This window comes from Agelaius phoeniceus, chromosome 15, assembly GCF_051311805.1.
Source record: "Agelaius phoeniceus isolate bAgePho1 chromosome 15, bAgePho1.hap1, whole genome shotgun sequence".
Lineage (NCBI taxonomy): Eukaryota > Metazoa > Chordata > Aves > Passeriformes > Icteridae > Agelaius > Agelaius phoeniceus.
In genome coordinates this window covers 2138209-2162817 of record NC_135279.1, presented here as the reverse complement: position 1 = coordinate 2162817, position 24609 = coordinate 2138209, and the positions used below count along the sequence as shown (strand labels likewise).

Below are 24609 nucleotides of genomic sequence, written 5' to 3'. Positions count from 1 at the left end.
ATCCCTGGCCACCCAGAACCCCCAAAGCCCCTCAGCACTGGCAGTGCCTCCTTCTCTCTCTGCATCTTCCCAAAATCACTGAACTCTGCTGGTTTGAGCCCAAAGTAAAAACTTCCACACTCCACTGCCCCATTTGGTGGGATATAAATGAGATATAAATCTGGGCACCAAGGAAGACACAAGGAGCTGTCAGGGTCCCCATGAGCCTCCCTGCCACAGCTGACAGGACGGACAGACAGACAGACCCCAAACCAGCCCTGGATACAGGAGCAGCACCCCAGAATTCCACCAGCCATACACACAGGTTCACCAGGGTGCTTGAAACCAGTCAAGCAGTTTATTTTTGTTTCTTAAAAAAAAAAAAAGAAAAGAAAAAAAAAAAACCAACCCCAAACCCAGCAAATAAAAAAAAAATCCATCCCTTAAAGGTGAAGGTATAGACAGGGCATGGACACAGCTACATCTACCTTCTGCTGCCCCCCACCCACCCACAGTAATGGAGATTTATACACATTACATAATATAGAGACACACGGACAGACAAATGGGCTTTGGGAGCCTGGCAGGAGCTGGGCACTGCAGGGCTGATGCCCACCCAGGATGTGCCCAGCCTGCTCTGTCCCCAGATCCCAGCTCCTGGGCCCCAAGCCATGGCACAGCCCCTGCTCTCAAAGGCTGGGCTCTGCCTGGTGGGGGGCTGCCCCCGAGTCTGGGCTGCTTCTGGCCACCCTCCTCCTCCTCACGAGGTAGGCAGGGAGGTCCAGGGAGGAGAGGCAGCCTGGCCTGGGGCACAGGTGGCTGCAGGAGCAGGGGCACAAAGCAGAGCGGGGACAAAGCCCTGCCAGCCCAGCAGCTCCTGGCACCTTCCCCACAGGAACCTGGGCAGGCAGGAGAGTGGAAAAGGGGTAAGGCTGCAGGTGTGGGCACCTCCTGAGGGGGATCCCACCAGGGCACTCCCTCCTGGAAGCTCTTTGGGAAGAAGGGAGCGCTCCTGCCCCATGCTCAGCGAGCCAATACAGTACTTGTGTCAGGAAAATGGAGCACGACCAGTTCTGAGGCTCAGGCTGGGAGGGGAGAGGGAACAGCCCTCCTTCAGAGGCCAGACCACACAAATAGCACAGCCCTCTCTGAGGAGAGCCAGGGCACAGAGGTCTCTGAGACAGAGCTGAGATGAAAAGGCCATTCAGCAAAGGCAGAGCAAGGACACGGTGCCTGGGAAAAGGACACACGGCCCTTCCACCCTGTGTCAAGAGGAGGGATACAGGTCCAGCCCTTCCCACATACTGTGGGAGCTGGATTTGGCTGTGGAACAGCTCTGCTTTAACTCATCCTGTCCCCACTCCTTTCCAAAGCAGAAGGGATCGAGTGGAGCCAGGCAGAGCCAAGGCAGAGCTGTCCCAACCCACCCAGGAGCACATCAACACCTCCCGATGTGCCAGCAAGGAGCTTTGTTATTGCACTGCCTTGCAAATGTGGTTTTGCAAAATGCTTTTTGCCAGCTCAGGTGAGTCAGCCCCATCAGGGGCTGATGTGCCACCGGAGGAAACCGCAGGTGGGAGGGAGAGGAATCAGCCACACACCGGGGTGAGTGAATTCCCATGGCTAAAAATCAATTTTGGGGCTTCTGGATATGAGGATGGTCAGGATTTCTCTATTGGATCAAACTGCCCCACTGCCCTCCCAGAATGATCCTGGGACTACTGTTTTTTCTGTATGCAAACAGAAGGATCTTCACATTCCCAGGGTGGAAAATATGGACAGAGAAGGAAGTGAGCATCTGGGGGAGTGGAGAACGCTCCTTCAATTCAGCCAGCCTCAAATTAGAGGGAAAACTGTCATTATTTTCAGCAGCAAAACAATGTGGCTGCATTGCTCACACTTGCAATTAGACCAGAGAGGGCAACAGGGCTTGGTCAACACCAAACCTGACCCTGCCTTGGCACGGATGCTGGACTGGATGATCTCCAGAGGTCCCTTCCAGCCCCAACAATTCTGTGACTCTGTGAAACCCACAGACATCTGGGTTTAAAGCTCTTCTGGAGAGAAATGTGGCCCTGAAGCTGCAAATAGCCAAGGACAGAAAGGAAGAAAGCAGCACTGGGGAGCAACAGCTCATCCTCCTGCTGGGATAAGCAGCACTGAGGGCAAGGCAGGAATGTCAGCATGGAAAAAGCCCAGGCTCTGCTTGCCCAGAAGCCCCTCCAAGCCAACCTGGCCCACAGGGTGAAATGCAAGAACCTGGAGGACAGGTAGGAGGGGTGACAAACAAGGCAGGCAGCCCCTGAGCACCAGACACACCTCAGAACTGGTGGTGATGAGGAGCTGAGCTCCCACATTCTGGATTGCACTTGATAAATCAGCACCGAGGGAAGGACCCAGCTCCCGGCTGCTGCCCGCCAGCCCGGGGAGCTCAGTGGGTCCTGGAAGGGGTGGTCCCCTCCGAGTCCAACAGGCAGGGCAGTCTGTGTGGGGAGGAGAGCAAAGCATTCCCTTTTCCAGGGGTTTTGGGGTTGTTCTGGTCCTCTGTGCCTTGCATAGAATTCCTCAGCTCCGGAAGCAAAACCCCTCTGATGTTTGGTTGCAGTACTGCAGGGGAGAAGCCTGAGAGCTGTCCTGGAGCAGCACAGCAGGACCTGGTAAATGAGGGTGTATTTTTCCCTATTTTTTTCCATCAGGAGGATGTTGAAGTTAACACTTGTCATCGTAGAGCAGGGAAGGACCAAGGGATGATCCCCGTGCAGGGGGAGCATGGCACAGCCCTCAACCAAAGACAGAGCTACAGGAACCTGTTCTCAGCAATCATTTCCTCCTTTTTGCCACATTCCTCGTGGCTCTGCTACACCCCTGGACTAAGCAACATGACCTGCAACTCTTGGCTGCGACCCTGAGCTTCAGGGAAAGGCAAATCCTTCTGTCATTTCCTGCATTGGTACCATTCCACCTGGCTGCTGCTGGATCTCTCTCCAGTTCACCACAGAGGTGGCAGAACGTCACTCAAGGTCCATCTCCCCAGCACAGAGAACCACGGAAGCCAAGTCCTTTGGGGAATGTGAGGAGGAGGATGGGTACAGGGAGCACAGGGGTGAGGAGGGGAGGCCGAGCTGCTTCCTCCAGCTGCTGCCAAGGGGCTCCAGCTGGGAAGCGTGGGATCTCAAATTATTATCTTCTCTTTTAAAGCCAGCCTTACAGAAAACTATAAATTAATCTGCTCATTAAATACTCAGGTGAGAGACCAGGGAGCCTCCAGCCATGGAGCAGCTACGGCTTCTTCCGCAGGTAATTGGAAGGGATCCAGCCCTCCCAGCAGGGCCCCCCAGCCAGGACCCTGCAGAACCACCAGCCACTGCTGTTCTTCTCACGAACTTCAAACAAAGTCCCTTCTCTGAAGCTGTTGGTCTCCTCGTCACCTTCAAAATCCGCCACTGCCACGTACAGAGCTTCCCTGGAGACGTCAGGCCCAGAGATGGCAGCTGAGGGCCTCTCCTTGGCCTCCCCTCTTTCCACGGGCTTGGAGATGACCTTTGGGTTTATTCTGGCTTTGGCTTCGTCCGGCATGCAGGCAGCGAGGAAGGGCTTGGCTTTGGGAGGGACCAGCATGGGCCTGCCTGGCACTGCTGAGGGCCTGGCCTCGGGGGCTTCCCGCACCGGGGCCCTGGGCTCGGCGGCCATGGCAGCAGGAGCCCCCATCTTCTTGGGAGGGGGTGGCCTGCGAGGGGGCACCACGGGGCGCTGAGGGGCATCCCGGGCACAGGGGGGGCTCGCTGGGCCCAGGGGAGATTTGGGCAGTGCCTCTTTGGGGGCAATGTCCAGCTTGGGAAGGGCTTTGCTCTCCGTGCCCGGCCGCTCCGGAAAGCGCCCGCAAGGCTCTGAGGAGAGCGCGGCATTGCTGAAGGAGCTTTCCCCAGCAGCGGGGTCCTGCTCCGAGGGCTTCTCTGGGCACTTGGCAGGTCTCAGCTTGCTCCGCAGGCTGCAAATGTCCAGTCTGTCATCGGCTGGGGGTGCCTCAGGCCGGGGGGACGCAGCGGGTTTCGGCCTGATCTGAGGTCTTGACTTCAAGAAGGGGTTCTGGGTGATGGGCTCAGGTTTGTCTTCCATGGGCTCAGCTTTTGGCTTGGTTGGCTTGACAATGGGCCGGAGGTTTGGCTTCTTCACCTCCTTGGCCGACACCTTGTGTCCACACTCCAGCCCCATTTCGTTCTTCAGCTGGAAGAGTTTGCCCTTCTCCGCTTTGAGCTCCGGCTTCTTGCTGTCCTTCGGGGCTGCCGACTGCTTGGGTGGGATCATGGGCAAAATCATGCCTGGGGGCTTGGGGGGAGGCCTCTGCCTCTCTAGTAACTCTCCTTCTGATTTGATGATGGACTCCTTCCTGGGTGGGAGGCTGGGCTTCTCCTCTGTGTCACGGTCTGAGATCTCCTCATAGCCCCCGGCGAAGGACAGGTCCCCGCTGTCCTCCTTCCCCTTCCAGTCCTTGCCCCACCTCCCAGTGCAGTCCATGCCGTTGGGAGGAGCCTCTGGCAGGGGTCGGCAGGGCCCTGTCACCTCCTCGCTGGCGCTGCCGCCATCGGTGTCACCGAGCCGCAGCTGCGCCATCTCGTTGGGGAGGGGAGCCAGGAAATTGGGCCTGGAGGCGTTGCTGGTTTTCTTGTACTTGTCAATGAAGGTGGCAGGGGCCCAGCCCTCCTTCTCCTCGATCTGGATGTACCACCAGCCACTCAGGTTCTTCTCAATAACCTGCCAGGGGGAAAGGAGACCTCAGACAGCCACTCTGCGCTCAGGGGTTGCAGAAATGATGGCAGGGTGACACATGGCCTTGTGCTGCTCCAGCCAAAAGCCTTGGAATCCCAGCAGTGGCATCCTAAGGGGAGGGACGCCTGGTCCTGGCTGCCAGGGAAGGAAGAGGGCTGAGGAAGAGCTGCTGAGCTGTCTCTGTCCCTCATCCATCCCGGAGAGGGATGCTGGGTGCTGGCCACAGCGTGGCACTGTTGGAGCAATGAAGCAGCAGCAGCAGCAGCGATCCCGTGTGGATCCCACCCTGCCCAGCCTGTCTGCAGCTCCAGGAGTGGGGCTGGGACCTGGCAGGGGCTGAGTGGGGCAGCCCTGAAGAAAAAATCCTCTTAGAGAGGCGTAAATCACATCCGGACACGGAGAAAGCAAAATCCCATCTGCAGGAGGGGTTCTGCCAGCAAAGAGGGTGTGCCAGGAATTTGGAAGGGCTTTTAACTTTACACCTGGCTTAACTAAGAGGATAAACTCCATCTCCAATGCCGTTTGTGGTGTGGGTTTATTTTCCATTTGCTCAAACAGAGCACTCACACTTGGGGGACAGGAGGCCACCAAGAACGGTGTGGGGCCAGAGTCCCTTGAGCTCCTACAGGCTTTTATGTCACTCTCAGAGTCTGGAATGCTAACAGAGACAAAACCATGCCTGGTTTGCACCCAGAGCACCATGGGGAGCAGCTCTCCCTGGCCTGGAAGGGGAGCCCTGCCCAAAAGGTGCCAGGGCAATGGCAGCCAGGAGCACTGCCCTGAAGTGACAGTGACAGTGTGTGAAGGGAAGGTGACAGTCTCACCTCTACTTTCATCCCTGCCTGGAAGCTGATGCCATCAGGGATGGTGGTCTGGAAGTCAGCAATGGTGTAATATTCCTCTTCCACTTGAGGGGGGACAGGAGGCTTAGGCAGGTTCAGACCACGGGGCTGGGACAGGAAAACAGAAAAGTCATCAGTGTGTTTGTACAGCAGGTGTGACACCACATCCAGGCACGGGAACAAGATCCCAACCAGCCACTAGAGCTCCTTGCAGTGCTCCCCTGTGCCACTGCTGCCCTCCCACACCAGCTGGCACTTACTATGGTGAGGTCTCGGCGAGGAGGTGGCCTCTGCCTCATCTTTGGTGACTCTGTGGAGGAAGAATTCCAGATGCTGATGAGTTTCTGGTTTTTAAGCACGTGTTCATGAAAGACAAGTGAGAGACAGAACAGAAAGGCAAGGACTAAACCTGTCCTAGGGAAAGGAACCTGAAGGAGGAACCCATCAGCCCAGAACCCATCAGCCCAGAACCCTGAGTGGCACAGGTCCCCCAGGTCTCAAGGGTATCCCAGCTTTCAGGTTCTCCTGGGAAATGCAGCTGAGGTGGCCATGTGAAATTACTTTTGCATTGCAGGACTGACCTAGAGGACCTGGCCTGCAGAGGGGTTAAGATCACAGAATCCCAGAATCATGGAATTGCCTGGGTTTGAAAAGACCTCCAAGCCCATCCCATTCCACCTCCTGTCATGGGCAGGGACACCTTTCATTATCCCTGTCCAGCCTGGCCTTGGGCACTGCCAGGGATCAGAGGCAGCCACAGCTGCTCTGGGCACCCTGTGCCAGACCCTCACCACCCTGACAGGGAAGGATTTCTTCCCAATATCCCATCTAAACCTGCTCTCTGCCAGTTTGAAGACATTCTCCCTTGTCCTGTAAAACATCCTCTCAATTTTCCTGGCAGGCTCCCTTTAGGTGCCCCAGTTTCTGAGAGGAGAACATCTCCAGCTGATCCTGGAGCCTGGGAGAGGATCCCCAGCCTGGGAGGGAAGAGCTGTTTGGAGCCCACCTGAGGCCATGTTTGGAATCCACTCAAGGCCATGTTTGGAGCCCACTCAAGGCCGCGTTGGAGCCCACCTGAGGCTCTGTTTGAGCCCACTCAAGGCCATGTTTGAGCCCACTTGAGGCCATGTTTGGTACCCACTCAAGGCCGTGTTTGGAGCCCACCCGAGGCCATGTTTGGAGTCCACCTGAAGCTGTGTTTCAAGCCCACCTAAGGCCGTGTTTGAGCCCACCTGAGGCCGTGTTTGGAGCCCACCTGAGGCCATGTTTGGTACCCACTCAAGGCCATGTTTGGAGCCCACTCAAGGCCATGTTTGGAGCCCACCTGAGGCCATGTTTGAGCCCACTCAAGGCTGTGTTTGGAGCCCACTTAAGGCCATGTTTGAGCCCACTCAAGGCCATGTTTGGAGCCCACCTTAGGCCGTGTTGGAGCCCACCTGAGGCCATGTTTGAGCCCACCTGAGGCCGTGTTGGAGCCCACCTGAGGCCGTGTTTGGAGCCCACCTGAGGCCATGTTTGAGCCCACTCAAGGCCGTGTTGGAGCCCACCTGAGGCCATGTTTGGTACCCACTCAAGGCCATGTTTGGAGCCCACCTGAGGCCATGTTTGGTACCCACTCAAGGCCATGTTTGAGCCCACTCAAGGCCATGTTTGAGCCCACTCAAGGCCGTGTTGGAGCCCACCTGAGGCCATGTTTGAGCCCACTCAAGGCCGTGTTGGAGCCCACCTGAGGCCGTGTTGGCCCCACCTGCCCTGCCCAGCACTCACTGCGGCGGATGTCGGCGCTGGGCAGGGCCCGGCTCTCCAGCCTGCTGTCCCTCTGGCCCCCCAGCCCGTCCTTGTCCCTGCTGGCCAGCAGCTGCTGCCTGGAGATGCCATCCAGATCCAGGGCACCAGAGTGAGCCGGGGAGCCCGAGCCCAGCTTGGGTGGGAACCCATCTCCATTGCCCTTCCTGAGGTAGGAGGCAGGGGCCCAGCCCTCCTGGCCCTGGTACCTGTGGGGACAAGGACAGCAGGGTCACTGCACAGAGCCCCTGGGACACGCCGAGGACGTGAGCCCAGAGCTCAGCACACACCTTGGCAGCTCTGGGCAACAGGAGCTTGCCAGGCTCTCCATGGCACCAGCAGAGCTCCCTCATGGCTAATGCTCCCACACAAGCTGGCCCCAGCCAGGGCCAAGCAATGGGAGTGCTGTGAAGCCCAGTTTTCACCTCAGCAATGGCACCGGTTCAGGAGTGAAGAGCTCTGGCAGGGAAAGCAGAGGGAAAAACACGAGGGCTGCTGCTAGGATTGATGTACCTGGTCTTTGGAGAGAGCACAAGCCCTCTCCCTGCTGGCAGCCTGGATCCCTTCCCTGCTCTAAATCTGTTTAGGAGAGAAACCAGCCCTGTGACCTGACTGCAAACCACATGCACAGTGCCCCAGCCATGCCAGACCCTCCCTGCTGGCTGGGCTGCAGCCACCTCGTTCAGATGGCACCAACTACCGAGTCTGTAATTGCCTTTCGAGCTCCTGTGGCAGCTCTCCTGTGCCTCACACGTCAGTGGATGTGTTTCTGGGGCTGTGCTGCTGCCAGGAGCACAGGTTCAATGTGAGGTTATGAAAATTGCAGTGTGTCCTCCCACCCTGAGCAAGCCTGGCCGTTTGCTCCACCACAGAGAAGAGAAAATGAGCTTCCAGCAGAAAACAAACCTCAGCTGGGGATGGGCTGGAGCCTCTGGCACACAGCAGAGCTGGCCCAGGCCTGGCCATTCCCTGCAGGAGCCTCCAACAGAGCCAGGGGATGCAGCCAGCCCTGGGACATCCCTGGGTTTCCCCATCAGCAGGATGTGACACCCACTAAAGCTCTGCTGGGGGACACAGCCACCTCCCAGCACAGGAAATCTGGGCAGCTCAAAGATTTTCAGCCAAAGCTGTGCTTGAACATCAAATCTGTCAGGATGGAGAGAAACGAGTTCTGGAACTCTGCCCTCCCCAGCTCACAGACTTGCCTTGGCAATGGACATCCCACAGCCCCAGCTGCAGTGCCTGGGACAGTACCTGATTTTCCACCAGCCCTCCAGGTTCTTCTGGGTCACCACCACCACGGCCCCTTTGTCCAGGTTCATCTCATCCTGGTCTCTTGCAGTGTAGGGGTAAATCACTGTGTACTTCTCCTCTGGTGGAAAGAAAGAGCAGCTTCACTGAGGAGCTGTTTGATGGGAACCTGGCCTCAGCTGACAAATGACTATGAAGTGCTTTATAAAATGATAATTGTTGTAATTTAGGTGCAAACATACAGAGATACACGACCACTCAAAGGGAAATGACAGTGAAATGTATTTGGAAATGTAAACCTTGGTGAGCTGCTCTGGCCCAAGAAGTTCTCTGAAACAGTTTCTCCTCTCCCTTAGGACTAAAGACTTTTCACAACTCATCACAGAAGATCTTCCATGCATTCATTTCAGCTCAAATTTCATTCTCAGAGTCTTTAAAGAGAAAACATCCTCTGAAAGGGGAGAGAAATCCCACAGGCATGAGGAGACAACCCCATTGACACAGAGGTGCCCTCAAAGTGCTCCAGAGCAGCAGATCTGCAGGAACGTCACCATTTAACCCCCAGGACATTGGTCAAAGCCATGTGGGGAGCCTGGAGAAGAACCTGAAGTCATGTCCACCAGAACAAGGGATGTTAAGCAGGAATGTGAATGTTCTTCCCTTCAGGAGGAAGGAGAAACATCCTAAAAGCCATGCAGCCATGTCAGACAAATGGGTCCATCCATCCTCCCCCCTCCCTCAGCTTCCTCTCTGGAAGAAACACAGGGAAACAATTCCCTGTGCTTACACAGTGCCTTCACAACAGGGTGAACACCATAGGGGAAAAATCTGCCTCCAAAATTCACCCCTCTGACATCCCTACATCCCCACCATGCAGGTTTCCTGGATTTGTCTTCTGGGAGTGGCACAGCTCTGGAAGGGCCTGATTTTCCACCCCCTTCATGCAGAGGAGACCAAGCAGAGCATGTCCTGTCATATCCAGCAGGACCTTCTCCTCCTGACCCCACCCTGAGGCACCAACCCAGGTTACTGCAGGAACTGAGGCAGCAGCTGGGAGAATTCTGCACGTGTGCTGGGGGAAAGCAGGAACTTCAATTTCTGAGCCCAAAACATGAGAGGGAAGAGCTGAGAGAGGAGAGGGACATGCACAAGGGAAGGGAGGAGCAGGGGTGGGCATGCACAGCAAACCAACATGCACACAAGGCTCCAAGCACAACACAGGGGCAGCCAAGAAAGTCTCTGTGTGCTCCACCTTGAGCCCATCCAGGGGTGTACAAGTCCCCGAGGGTCCGGCGGCGGCCAAGGTGCCTGGGCAGAGACCAGTACCTCCATGGCACTGGGAGCAGCACGGGGAGAGCAGGAGAAGGACAAGAGAGGACGTGAGAAGGTGGCACTTCATGTCCAGGAGGAGACAGGGCTGCCACAGAGACTCTGCTGGCCTGGAGCCCTCCCCAGGCTGAGCCCCCCAGACGAGGGGCTGGGCCAGCTCTGCTCTGCCCTGGGCACACAGAGGCACTGGCAAGGATCTGTTATCCAGGGACACCTGGGATTTGCTCCAAGGACAGGCTGGAGCCTTGCCTTTCCCACACTGTGTGCTCTTTGTCCTGCACATGCACTGTCCAAGGACCTGGGCTTTGCTCCTCCTCCAGGGCAGGTAAAATAGCCCCCTGAATAAATGGAGACACTGGGGTGAGCATTGGCACCTCTGTGGAGGAGCAGAGAGGCCAGTGGATGCAGCACCAGTGTCCAGCTGCCCCAGCCCTGCTGCAGGACCATTCCTGGGGTTTTGTCCCTTTTCCCAGGTTTCGTTCCTGGGTTTTGCCTCCCCCAGGCTCAGGGAGGGTGAGGCAGTGCCTCCAGCAGAGGAAGCTGGGGCAGATGCCTCCAGCATCTTCTTACCTTCATCAGGCTGCATTGAGAACTCATCCTGGACTCCATCCTGGGCCTCCAGGCAGGTGGCTGGCACCCAGCCTTGCTCCTCCAGCGTGCTCACAAACCACCAGCCTGAGGAGAAAACAGCAGGAGGCTCAGCCAAGGGCTCACACCAGCCAAAAACTCCCTCCCTCCCTCCCTCCCTCCAAACCACGTGCCTGGGGGGCTGTGACCCCTTTCTTGCATCTCCATGGGAAGCTGGGGTGACCCAAAAGCAACAGAGCCAAGCACAGGAGAACTGCAGCTGAGTGACATCTAAAAGTACAATTCCCTCCCCAGGAAAACCAGGAGAGGCTCTGAGAGCTGAATGGCTCCAGCCACTGCATTTGCTTTTGGTTTTTTCTGCCCCTTCATGGTTCATTCTCCCTCAGTGTGGGTCAGCAAGCCTGGGCTAATTAGCAGAGATGAATACCCTGTGTGTGAATCGATGGCTGAGCCCTGCTGCGCTCGCCTTCTCTACATTTGTGGGAACAGCAGAACTGAAAAGCCACGAGCAAATGCAGGATTTAAAACATCAGCTCTCCCAGTGGAAGCCCAGCCAGCTCCAGAGAGACCACAAGCAATTCTGGGCCCCCCTGTGTGTCCAATCAAAACCAATGCTTGCTGCTCGTTATTAAAAGCACAATTTGTGTCTTTAGGGGGGGAAAATAAAGACTGAGTGTCACCCTCAGAACCCCCCCAGAGAGTCATTTAGAAAGACAACCACATTGTCAGGGAGGGAATCAGCTACCTGCATGGGAGGGAAAAGCAGGGCTGACCTTTGATAAATAAATGATTTTCCACAGCTTTTGAGCTGGCTGTGCTAATCGTTTCATTTGCTTCAGGGTTGCTTTTATTTCTCTCGTTCTCAAACAGAGCTGCTGGTGCAACTGATCCTCTGGCAAGCAGCTCTCCAGAGCTGCTAAAATCTATTTTCATTTAACTCCCCCCAACGGGCAACATCTGTAAGCTTCAGGGAATAAATTCTCCATGCCATGGCTCAGGCCCTTTGCAGGGAATAAATTCTCCATGCCATGGCTCAGTCCCTGTGCAGAGGTTAAGAGCGAGTTGAAGTTTGGAAGCAAGCGAAGAGCTCGGCTGCTGCCCACAGGAATTGTGAATACACCAAGGGGCCTTTCATGGCCACCACGAGAGCATCCTCCTCTGTCACTCACTAAACCCAGCCTGCCAAGCCCAGGCATGGCTTCTGTCCTCAGCACACTTCAGCCAAGTTTTCCAGCTCCAAGAAGCACCAAGACTGAGGAAGGGGGACGGCACCGGGGAAATCAGCCCTGAGAGAGAGCCCTGCAGGCTCATCCACACTGACAGAGCAGAGCTGCTTCCTGCACACCCCACCTCAGCATGCCTGGGGGCTGTTCTGCTTCAGGAGAACACTGACAGCCCAGGACTGCTCCTGTGCAGCCCCAGCAGCCTGTGCAGAGCCCAGCTCCCTGTACCTGATTCATTCTTCTCAATGATATCCACCACCTGGCCCACGCACAGGCTGATCTCCGAGCTCTCCTGCTTCTGGTAGTCGGCCACCACGACATACTGCTCCAGCACCAGGGGCTCGGCCGAGGCACAGTCAGCTCCTGCACAGGGAAGGGGACAAAACCGACCCGTGTGCCAGGTCAGCACTGTCCCCAGGGCACGGCCACCGCCACCCAGCAGCTCCAGGACACCCTGGGGACCCGGCGTGAGAGGGGGGAGCCAGAGCTTTGGGCAGAGTGAGGGGGACAGAGATCAAACCAGCAGCCAGGTGAGGTGGGGACAGCCAGGTGAGACCTGCTGCAGCCCACCAGAGCCACCCAAGCAACCTCCACCAGCACAGGAGCTCGCGGCAGCCTGGATCTCCCTGGGGTTTTGGTGACTCCCCTGAGCACATTGGCTGCCCCAGAACACAGAGCCTGCAGCGGGTTCTGCTGGGCTGAGGAGCCCCAGAGCCCCACATGGGAACGGTTTGTAGGATGGAGGTGTTTGTAGGACAGGGCACATCCCCTGTCCTCCCAGCCCCGCTGTGCTCAGCCCCTCGGTCTGCTCTGCTCCCTGCCCAGCTGCACATCCCGGTGTCCTGGCAAAAAAATGGGGGAAAATACCCCGAGGAGGAGCAGAGGGGGCAGAACACGGCGGGAACAAAGCGATGCTGTGGCGAGCAAGAGGAGAGCCGGGGAACGGAGCTGGACCGGCGGCAGGGGGCACTGCGGGATAAGCCGGGATAACGTGGGATAACCGGGACAGCGGGAGAACTGTGGGACAGCCGGGACAGCGGGATAACCATGGGATAACCATGGGATAACCGGGACAGCGGGAGAACTGTGGGACAGCCGGGACACCGGGATAACCATGGGATAACCATGGGATAACCGGGACAGCGGGAGAACTGTGGGACCACTGGGACACCGGGATAACCATGGGATCACCCGGACACCGGGATAACCATGGGACCACCAGGCAGCCATGGGATCACCGGGACACCGGGATAACCATGGGACCACCGGGACACCGGGAGCAGAGCAGGATCACCGGGACAACTGTGGGATAAGCCGGGATAACCGTGGAATAACTGAAACACTGGGAGAACTGTGGGATAAACCAGCATAACTGGGGGATAACCAGAACACTGGGACAACTGTGGGATAAAACTGGGATAATGGGAGAACTGCAGGACAACCGGGACGCCGGGATAATAACATGGGATAACCGGAACACCGGGAGCACTGGAGGATCACCAGGAGCACTGTGGGATCACCGGGAGCACTGTGGGATCACTGGGACACTGGGAGCACTGTGGGATCACTGGGAGCACTGTGGGATCACTGGGAGCACTGTGGGATCACTGGGACACCAGGAGCACCGTGGGATCACTGGGACACCAGGAGCACCGTGGGATCACTGGGAGCACTGCGGGATCACCAGGAGCACTGTGGGATCACTGGGACACTGGGAGCACTGTGGGATCACTGGGAGCACTGTGGGATCACTGGGACACTGGGAGCACCGTGGAATCACTGGGAACACAGTGGGATAACTGGGACACTGGGAGCACTGTGGGATCACTGGGACACCAGGAGCACTGTGGGATCACCAGGAGCACTGTGGGATCACTGGGAGCACTGTGGGATCACCACAAGCACTGTGGGATCACCAGGAGCACTGTAGGATAGGGCAGGACACCGGGATGTCCCACACACGTCCCAGACACTGAGGTCACACGGAGCACTGCCAGCCCTGCTGTCACCAGAGGGGAGCGAGGCCAGCCTGGTGCCCAGTTTGTGCTTTCAGCACCATTTCATTTAGGGCAGAGTCTGGATATGGATCCCCCCAGCCTGGCACAACTCCCCACTCACACCTGCCACCACCCCACAAACATGAGTGTCCCCCACACTGAGCACAGCTGCCCTTTGCCCATGGAGCACCAGGGCTTGGCAGGAGACTGCCAGTGCCCAGTGTCCAGCCGGGCATTCCCGCACCTACATCCCCCATGAAACAGGCACGGGGCACTCAGGTACCCAGAGCACCACAGCACTTCCGTGTCTGCCTCCAAAAACCTCCAAAAAGCACAAAAGTCTCAACAAAAGCTCGTCCAGGACTCCCCTGCACCGGGATAAGAAAAGGTAAAGGTACAGGCAAGGATCATGGCACAGTTTTACAGCCCCTGATGGGATGAAGAGAAGGGAACCCCAGGAGCAAAGGGAAGGGGGAGGCCACCAGGACAGTGACAGGGAAGGAATGATTGTGCCATTTGTGAAAAAGACCTTTAGAAAGGGATTGTTAGGGGTGTTAGGATCTGCTGTTGTACCTGGAGCTCCTGCTGGACCCAGAATTGTGTTTCCCAGCAGACACTTCTCTGTCTGATTTGAATTTTATGCCAAGGGGAGAACAGTTGCTCAAATGCTCTTTTGCTAAGGGGGAAAGATGAGCAGGTGCATTTTATTCAACCACTATTGGTCAATGTTGTGTGAGGTCATTGGAAGCCCTGGTGTGGGTTCCTTGAGGTCATTTGGGATTACTAGCGGTCATTGGAGTCCCTGGTAGGCATTGTTTTAGTTCAGCTGGGGTTACTGGAGGTCATTAGAGTATTTTTTAATTGACCTGGGGGTTACTTGAGGTCACAGGGGTTACTTGAGGTCATTGGAGTATTTTTTAATTGATCTTTTGAACTGATCTCTAATGTCCCAGAGATCTGGACTTCCCAATGGAAGAGAAGGATGGGAGACCTTGGCTATCAGGATCCATCTACAAAGATTACTGGGCTAATATGAACTCTCCTTGTCTACTTTATTCTCTGTTTTTACCTGCCACACCTGGTGCAGAGACCTGGAAAAGTCAGGAGGGGGTGTTTCAAATGTTCCAGGTGGTTAAAAAGTAGAGTTTGTAAAGACAAATTGAGAGGTATGAGGAGGGGTTGAGAGGAAAGATGTGTGCTAAGGTGCCATCCTCATCCTGAAGGACAGGATCTAGCAGGTCCTCAGGACTGCCAGGATGTTCTGCTGCCTCCTGGAGAAGTTCTCCTGTTCACAACCTCTCCCAGCTGCTCCTGAGAATGCCAGACCACAGCCAAGGCTGCAATGAAGCACGTGTCTGCAGGGCAGTGTTATTTCAAGGAAAAGGAAGGAAATGGTCTGTGCCCATAAACAGCACCCTGCAGAGCTCCAGGTGAGCTGGCCAGTGCAGAGGATCTGTTCCTGCCCAGGAAAGCTTCCTCCACACCAAAACCCAAAGGTGGGGCAGCAGACAGAGCTCAAAATAGCCCTTGAAGTGAATGGGGGATGCTGGGACTATCTCTTCTAGCAGCTCAATTAAAGTTTGTGCTTGAAGGGATCTGAGGATCTACCCAGCCCCTGAGAGAAAAATAACAACTGCAGGAAGAGATAAGTACTCCCCTTTCTGCCTCCCTCCTGTAATTACACCCGTGCCTCCGAGGCTATTTGCAGTTTCAGCAGCCAATTCTGGATCCTCCAACGTGCCCATTAAACCAGAAGAGAAGTGGTAAACCGAGCTTGGAGGAAGAGGTAGGCGTTAATTTCGGGAGCATTTCACCTGCCCTAATCATCCTCAACCACAAAAACACACCCTGGAGGGAGCAAAGCATCCTGAGCACAGCCAGACCTGGCTTCCTCAGAATAGCACCAGTGTAAAGCTGCCCAGGGAGCTGGGAGACAGCACCAAAGCTCTGAGCTGGGGAGGGGAGGAGGAACCCCCAGAGAGGGGTGTGCAGGCAGCTCAGGCAGGAGCTGGGCATCCTCAGCTGGGACAGTGACATAAATGTGGCCTAGAGAAGGGGAATCCACTGAGCCAAGGGACCACTGAGGCCTTGGGCTGGGCTGGCAGAAGTGATGCTCACCCTGGAGGCAGGAGGGGCTCTCAGCACATCCCAGAGCTGACCCAGGGCTGCCCACAGCAGGGACCTCACCCTCAGCCAGCACAAAAATCCTTGCAGGTTTTGTTTGGCCAGAAACTTGGCCTTTCACCCAAGGGTTGAGATGTACCAACCCAGCAGGAAATCTCACAGATATGGGGGTGCTTGTGATTCCTTTTCCTGTCCTTTTCCTTTCCTTTCCTTCCCTTTCCTTCCCTTTCCTTTCCTTTCCTTTTTCCTTTCCTTTCCTTTTTCCTTTCCTTTTTCCTTTCCTTTCCCTCGTGCCAAAAGTGAGGAACTCCTGACAGAGCTTGGCCATTGGCGCTCCCAGAGGGAAACAAAGAGCTCAGCACTGAATTAGGGGCACAGGTATTTGGGTTTGAAGGCTGTTGTACACTCCAGCCTTGGCCTAATGCATCTCCCAACAATGTCATTGTTTGGATGAAGTCCCTTCCTCCCCTGCCTGTGTGGGTCAGATCAGAGCAGCCCCTCTTCTCCCAGCCCTGAGGGGTTTGGGATGATCAGCACTGCAAAGGGGATGGGCCTTCCTCCTGCTCTCACTGAAATGGGCCCTGAAGGCTCTGCTGAATTCTTTGCAAACCCTCTCATCTCCCCAGGGATTCTTCCAGAATGTGGAAAACAATCACATGGAAATACCATCCAGCAGTGGGGCTTCGGGCAGCTCCCCTGAGGCTCCTTCCCTGCCTCTCCTCAGCCCAAACACTGCAGGGACATTCCCCAGCACAGCAAAAGGGACGTGGGCACAAAAAAAGCAGCGAAAACCGAACTGGCAAAGGGGCATTTGAGGTCTCTGCCAGCCTCCTTGGGCAGCTCCAGCCAAATATAAACTCTGGAGGCAGTTTCAGGCTCGCCTGCACCAAGCCATGCTCTCCATCTGTGCTTTCTGCGAGAGGCAGAGAGAACAGAAACGCTCCAACAATCAGGGGACTGATGGCATGGCTGCTTTTAGACAAACCTAAATCAGGGGCCAAGGCAGAGCCCCAAAGTCTGGGATAATCCACCCCCTGCAAGCTGTGCAGAGCCCACGCCTCAGGCTCAGCCAGGCGGGATTCCAAGTGCTGTACAAAAAGCTGAGCAAAGAAAGCAGATTTGATTTCCAGTGCTCACACACACCAGGCCCTCCTCGAAACTCCAAGTGTCCTCTGAGTCTCGTGGTCACCACAGGAGCAGCACTTTAACCCACTCTGCATCCCAGTGTTTGCTCAAATCCCATTTCCAAACCCAGCCTGCAGTGCCAGCACCTCAGAGCTCTTCCCAGCTCTACTCAAGAGCAGCTCACCCCCCCTCAGGCAATTGGGAAATTGTTCTTTGGACAATCCTCGTGATTGTTGTTTGTTAGCAGCTGTTGGATGACCCCTCCTCAGGGACACCCTGGATTGAAGGAGTGTTTTTTGTGCCTTGCTGCACATTTGCTACCTCAAAGCAGGCCTGGCCTGAAGACCCAATGAGCCACCAGGGATTTCCTCAAGGTGTAGAAGGAGTTGGGGTGACAGCAGCTGAACCAAATTCTGTTTCTGCTGCCAGGAAATGCAAGGCAGTGAGATGAATCTGAACATGTCTGGCAGGAGGCATCAACCCCGTGTAAGGTTACTGAGAGCAAACACCTTTCCCTGCTGGCTGCTGCCAGGGCCAGAACAGCACATCCTGCCCTGCCAGAGCTTGGATGTTATCCAAACTCTTCCTTCTCAGTGCAGAACTCCTGCTCCTCTAACAGGCAGCGCCCTTAAATTGAATTCTGCCCTCATTGAACTGAGTTATGCAGCAGAAATGTTCTTCCTCTTCTCAACCCTAGAGAGGCCTCTCCTTCTCTTGTCCCCAGCACTCCAGAACAGAGCCAGGCTGTGCTGGCAAATGGCTCATGAGGGTTTAAAATGTCCATCCCAATGTCTTGCTTGGACAGAGAGCAGTCAGAGATTGAGCAGAAAATGCTGTCAAAGGTTTGAACAGGTTAAAACCCTGTGAGCCCCACAGGAGAGCATTCAGCCCATGAGAACAGATCAAACCAAGGAGCCCCAACCACACCAGAGCTTCCCACCTGCATCCTACTGTCACAGACATCTTCTATGAAAAATCCTTTTGCTAGGATTTTTTTCCTGAGAAGCTGAGAGGCCTCAGAAATGAAATGTAAACAATAATTACCTGCTGCTGTGGAATGCAACAGGTGCATCTGTGATTGGGCTCATGTGGTTGTTTCTAATTAATGGCCAATCACAGCCCAGCTGGCTCAGACTCTCTGGTCAGTCACAAGATTTTATTATCATTCCTTTCTATTCCTTGCTAGCCTTCTGATGAATCCTTTCTTCTATTCTTTTACTACAGTTTTAATCTATCATTTTCTTTTAATATATATGATAAAATAATAAATCAGCCTCCTGAAACATGGAGTCAAGATTCTCATCTCTTCCCTTGTCCTGGCACCCCTGCAAACACCACCACATGCTACCCCCAGCCTCAGTGAAAACATCAGCTCCTGAAAGAGCTCCACTGGAAAGGGGAATGGAATCTTTGAGCCCCTCCTGTGCCTGTCCCCCCTCCTGCAAGAGGATCCCACTCACCCACAAGGGGGTTTGCTCACACAGGCGATGGCAGTGCCAGTTCTCTGGCCAAAATCCTTCCCACCACTGATTTCAGCAGGATCTCCACGCAGCCAAAGCTCAGACCTTCCTTCCCAAAGAATTTCACATTATTTTTATACCTTCTGCAGCTCCAGGAGCTGAAAGCTGCCTCCTTAACCCACGGACCAAAGGCTCTTCCACTCCTGTCTCCTGCTCTTTTTGGGAAGCTCAAATAACCCTAAACCCCACCAGCAAGGGGGTGTTTCAGAGATGTCCCCCTCCCCTGAGGAGCAAGGGCAGAGCATCCCAGGCCCCAGCACCTTCCCAAGGCTCCCAGCTGGTGCCATGGTGAAGGAGAACATCCAGCTGCACCAGGAGACTCCCAGCCCCACACTGCCCCCAGGCAGCTCAGACATTCCCCTGAACTCCTGAAATATTTCACCCCCAACCCTGCAGACCCTCAGCAGGCCCTGGGGCACGTCCCCTGCCCGTGGAGCTGCACCAAGAGCCAAGCCCAGCCCCTGTGCCACCACCCCGTGTCCAGCAGCCACCACAGAAAGGCACAGGGGATGGATGTGACAGCTTCTGGCAAGGGTGAGAAGCTTCCTGCCCCCCCAGCTGAGCAGGTGTCCCCCGAGAAAGGCAGAGCAGAGCAGGGCAGGAGCAGCTGTTAGTACCTCTGTGCAGGAAAGAGGCCGTTCTCTGGATAATCCCTGATGAGGAACAAAAGGATGGGAGACAAGGCATGAGGCAGGGAGGGGGTGGACTGGGGTCCAGCAGTGCTCACAGCACCTCCAGGGCAGTGCTGGGAGCTGTGGGCATCTGACCCACCCAGGGTCAGGGGAGATGGGATGGGGGCCATGGGGCTGGGAGCCCCACAGAGCCCCAGGGATATGGGATGGGGGCCATGGGGTGGGACCTTGCCCCATAGCAGGAGAGCTGGCCTGTGGGTGGGAGCAGGAGGTGGTGTAAGCAGCAGCAGAGAGGAAAGGAGTCCTTACCAGACCTCTTCTTCCCAATGGGCTCCCTGAAAGAGAGAAGGAAGAGTGTCAGCAGAGTGAGGGGACAGTTGGGGGCTGGCTGAGTGACAAACCCACCCAGGAGGGCACACAGCGCTGGCCTGGTGGGGCCACTGACCCTCCTCACCCAGCACTGTCTCCATGGGCATCACCCACCTGCAAACAGCCCCTGCCCCGCTCCTTTCACTTCATAATTCAATGTTTTGTCCTTCCCAGGCTGAGCTTGGCTGCTGGCCTGGCCTTGCAACTTCCACCGAGGCACTTGGTACCCCCTTGGGCACTCATCCATGCAAGTGTCAATAGAATGAAATAAAATGCAGCCAAGATGGAGTGGAAACAAAGAGGACATTGCTACAGAAACTGGAGCCTGTTGAGTTCAGAGACCACAGACTGTGCAGAGACCTGAGCACCACATCCCAGGTGCAGAGCCCAACAGGGGAATCTGGGACAGAGCATCCCAAAGATTTCCCAACAGAGGCAGCACTGCAGAGCTAAATCAGAGTTAATTAATAATCCCCATTAAATCTGCCCCAGTTCAGAGGTTCCACAGGGAACAGGGAAGGGAGGCAAAGCAAGGCAAGATGAGCAGGCTGGAGACCAGCAGGTGGTGATGGGAATAACTGGAGTTTCTGCCCTGCCTTCTGCTAAACCCATCACTGTAACTCATCCCCTGCTTCCCTTCCCTGGCTGCTCTCTCTGAGTGAGGGGGCAAGGGAGAGGCTGCAATTCCACTCTGCTGCTGGGATGTTCCTGGCAGGGACACAAAGAGCTGCAGGTCTGAAGAGCAGCAGCCCTGGCCCGAGCACCTCAGAGGGGACAGGAGCTCAGACAAGACAGGAAACAGCAATAAACTCCTGGCAGCATCTCCTCCTCCTCCTCCTCAGATCCCCGTGGAGCAGAGCAGGGCAGAGCAGAGCTCACATGCAAAGAGCTCCCTGGAAACTGATGGCTCCAGCAGGAGGGGAGGAAAAACCCCTCTGCCTTCCACTGTAAATCCCATTCAGCCCCAGCCCCCAGCAGCCATGGCACAGTTACAAAGCACCAATGCCCAGCTGGGACAGGGGGACACAAACCAGCGCCACAGAGGTGGAAAAAGCCAGGAATGCTTCTCCAGCTGCTTCCCAGAATGCTGAAGGCAAAGGCTGCTGTGTGACTGGAGCCTCACTTAAAGCTCTGAGCCAACACCACAGCCTCAGTGGGCTCAGCTCAGTGTCCTTCAAGAACCTCACAATCCCCTGAAAGGAAACTCTGACACATGGAGAACTCAGCACACTCAATAACCCACATGCCACGATTTTTTTAGGAAAAGAGAGTCAAGTTTCTCAAGCATCTTCTCTAGGCAGCATCCCTGAGGATCCAGGGGTGGGAAGGAGTGAGATGGGGAGCACAGAGGTTGAGCAAAGTGAGCAGACTTTAAAAATAAATTAAAAGCAAATACAAAGAGGCTGCTTTTCAACAACCTGTAAGACAACTGTTAAACTACTCAGTGCAGGATGCTGGGGACACTGAAATTCTTCATGGACTTACAGGGTCGTAATTCAGGCAAGAAATGTTAATTAAGAGTCATTAATTCTAAAGCCAGGTCTAAAGAAGAGTTGTTACAGGCTGGCTTGAGTTTATAAACTCTTTCCTAAGGCACATTTGGTGGCTGCTGGGCCAGGCAGGTCCCAGAGCTGCAGGGAGGTGGCCCTGAGGTTGTCACACAGAAAAAGCCACCTTGCAGTGGGACTCACAGGAGAAAAGTGCCCCCAGATGTGCCTTTGGGGACCTCAGCACTGGCCCTGCTGGTGCAATAGGTGAAGGACTGGAGCACCAAGAGAAGGAAAACAACTGCAGCTGCTGCAAACCCACACAGGAGCCACATCAAACAGGACGGATCTGAGGTCAGCATTCCAAGAAAACATCTCCCTCACATAAAAAACAACCTCTCTTGTAACAAAAAAAATCCTGCTGTAACACAGTAATGGCACCAAAATAGCTGTCAGGAGGGGCTTCATCTCCTGAGCATTCAGCCAGCTTGGAGATGTTTGCAAGATTTATGGAGGCAAGGAGCAGGGGACAAGAGAGCCCTTGTTTGGGAGAAGTGATGTTTAGCAAATGCTCCAGCAGCCCTGAAAGGAGCCCCTGTGCCCACACTCCAGGGCCACTGCAGAGCTGGCCAAGCTGAGCCCTCGGGCTCAGGACCTGCCCTGGGAGCTCAGAAAAGCCAGAGCCTGTGCAGGGAGCTGGCACACTGCAGGGCTCTGCAGAAATTGGTGTTTGCTGCTGTCAGCCAGCTCCCAGCAGAAAGGGAACGAGGAGGCTGTTGTGGAGCTGGGATCCAGCCTGAGCTCCTGCTGAATGTGCACGTGGGGATCGGCAGAAATGCAGAGCAAACAACTCTGTGCACAAGCTGTGATCTGTCTGCAGAGCAGGACACCACCCCAAAGCCACAAGCCAGCAAGAATCCTTATCCAGAGCAACATCCAGCACCTCATGGGTCTCTGCTCCACCAGCAGAAGCTCCTGGAGTGGCTTCCTGCAGCCCCTGCATCCCAGAGCAGGGACCGAGTTCAGAGCAACAACTTTTGTAAGTGTTTTATGCATGAGGGCCTGCTCAGCTCCCCAAAAAACCCAGAGAAAGAAGCTTTTAACTGAAGAGGTTTCTCACGGCCAGGGGTGGGAACAGCACCACGACAGCCCCAACCCCAGCACACCCCACTTGTAACTGTGGGCAGTGAATAAGTAACTGCTTGGTAATACTAATAACTAGTTAGTCATTAATGTTAATAATTTATTAATTACTATTAGGGCCTTGCTTCTCTACAGAGTTAACCACTTGTAACTATGGGCAGTGAATAAATAACTGCTTGGTAATACTAGTAACTAGTTAGTCATTAATGTTAATAATTTATTAATTACTATTAGGGCCTTGCTTCTCTACAGAGTTAACCTGGGCTCCCTGATAGCTGAAAGTGAGCTGAGGAGGGAGCAGCTGAATGCCTTGACTCAGCAGTGGCTCCATGCCCAGCCCCTCAGACCTCCCCAGCCTTATTCCAGCACCTCTGCTGTGGTTAAAAGCTGCAAAGGGCAGGGGGGAGCTGAGGGGGGCACACAGCACCCTCCCACCTCAGCATCCTGTGCTGCTCAGACCTGCTGAGAGACGTGGGGAGCAGGAATTTGATGACTTCTGTTCTTTGAAGCTGCAGGGCATCCATCCAACACCGAGGAGAAAAATCCCACATCCCCCGGATTGCTAAGTTTCCAGAGGTTTCTTTTTCCATAAGCATTTCTCTTCTCCTCCTTCCCTCACCGCTCTTCACAAATTCCTCTGGATTCAGCCTCATTCTGCCCCACGCTGGGCAGCCCTGTGAGCTGGAAGCACTGGGGTAATCCCAGTCAGGGATCCACATCACAAAGGCACCAGTTGTCACTGCCAGTAGAAGCCCTGCCACCTCCCCCTGCTCTCCTGTTTGATGTTGTCTCTCCAGGACACAGGAAAATTTGGGGCAAAGAGGGGATGGAGGGAGGGCTTCACCTCCCTCTTCCCCCCACCAAATGCTGAGGTTCCTGTCTCACTCCCCTCCTGGCTGTGACATCCTGCCCAGCTGGGAGCAGTGGTGGAAGGAGGAGGAATAAAGTCAGAGTTTGAGCCTTTTCCTCTCCTTGGAGAGCAGGGGGAGGTCGGGAAGGGCTGAGCACCGCTCGTGTTGTGCAGCACAGGAGCTGCTGAAGGGAGCAGGAAAAGCAGGAGAGCCCTGGCTCAGCCCAGAGGGAGCTCCAGCTCTGGGGAAAGCAGCACCACAGGGGCCTGGAGAGAAAGGCTTGGGCTGTCCAACCTCCTCTTTCCATTCCCAAACACTGCCAGAACCAAGGACTGAGTTCACCCTTTGCAGTTAAACCAGAGCTCCATAAACTGCAGTTAAATCAGAATTCCACGAACTGCAGTTAAATCAGAATTCCATGACTTACAGTTAAACCAGAGCTCCAAGAACTGCAGTTAAACCAGAGCTCCATGAACCTCAGTTAAACCAGAGCTCCATGAACCTCAGTTAAACCAGAGCTCCAAGAACTGCAGTTAAACCAGAGCTCCATGAACCTCAGTTAAATCAGAATTCCACAAACTGCAGTTAAAACCAGAATTCCAAGGACTGCAGTTAAACCAGGATTCCATGAACTGCAGTTAAACCAAAGCTCCACAAACTGCAATTAAATCAGAGCTCCACAAACTACAGTTAAATCAGAATTCCATGACTTACAGTTAAACTAGAGCTCCAAGAACTGCAGTTAAACCAGAGCTCCACGAACTGCAGTTAAATCAGAATTTCACAAACTGCAGTTAAGACCAAAATTCCAAGGACTGACTGCAGTTGAACCAGAATTCCAAGGACTGCACTTAAATCATAATTCCAAGGGCTGCAGTTCAAGCAGAGCTCCAAGGGCTGCAGCCAGCTGTGGCCCTGGCAGGGTCTGACATCCTGGGGTGCAGAGAGTTGGGTGAAGCCTCACCTGCACCCAGAGAGAACAAGCACAGGGTGGATCCAACACCACTCACAGGCACGTGCCCTCCACTGCCAGCAGCTGCCACCCTCGTGGGCAGGGGTGAGCAGAGGTGTCAGCCAGGGATGCCCAGGGAAGGGACAGGGAGCAGGAGGGCTCCATGAGAGTGGCTGACCACTCCTTTTCCTCTCCCTCATCCCCACCTTTCAGCCACCCAGCAGAAAAATCTTTTCCTTTTATTTTTTCCTTTTTTTTTTTCTCCTTTCCCCCACTCTGTTTGTGGCCTGGCTCCCTTTCAGATTCCCAGAGCAGAATGTTTCTGTGCTGGATGAGGGATGACATCCGGGCCAGCCCCAGACACGCCGTCACGTCTGATCCAGCCCTGCCGTCTATCACAGCTCCCATCTCCTTAGTGCTGAGCTGGCAGCACTCCAGGCCTTGGGAATGGGCTCCCAGTGCCTCCAGAGGACAGAGTCAAGGACTTGGATTAATTAGCATTTTGAATTGTAGCTAATAAATACCCCTCTGGCATTCGGAATGGGATGGGGACACAATGGGGATGTCCTTGAGATGCTGCAGGGTTTGGCTGATGGAGGCCAAGGGACAAGGGGCACCCACTGGGTCCCTCTGTGTGCTGCAAGC

The 24609-nt window shown here is 55.0% G+C and overlaps 1 protein-coding gene across 2 annotated transcripts in view; it reads right to left on the bottom strand.

Moving 5' to 3' along the window:
• Positions 1-394: 394 nt before the first annotated feature.
• SH3PXD2B (SH3 and PX domains 2B) overlaps positions 395-24609 on the bottom strand; it is a 70139-nt gene continuing 45924 nt past the window's right edge. The window contains exons 6-14 of one of the 2 annotated variants that reach the window (XM_077186420.1): positions 19472-19497; positions 11993-12127; positions 10524-10628; positions 9877-9960; positions 8628-8745; positions 7356-7582; positions 5849-5898; positions 5571-5696; positions 395-4731 (exon numbers count right to left, since the gene is read on the bottom strand). In XM_077186420.1, coding sequence (XP_077042535.1) covers positions 3259-4731; positions 5571-5696; positions 5849-5898; positions 7356-7582; positions 8628-8745; positions 9877-9960; positions 10524-10628; positions 11993-12127; positions 19472-19497 — 2344 coding nt within the window. In that variant the 3' untranslated portion in view covers positions 395-3258. The remainder of the gene's footprint in view (positions 4732-5570; positions 5697-5848; positions 5899-7355; positions 7583-8627; positions 8746-9876; positions 9961-10523; positions 10629-11992; positions 12128-19471; positions 19498-24609) is intronic. The other variant, XM_054643072.2, reaches the window with a different exon arrangement.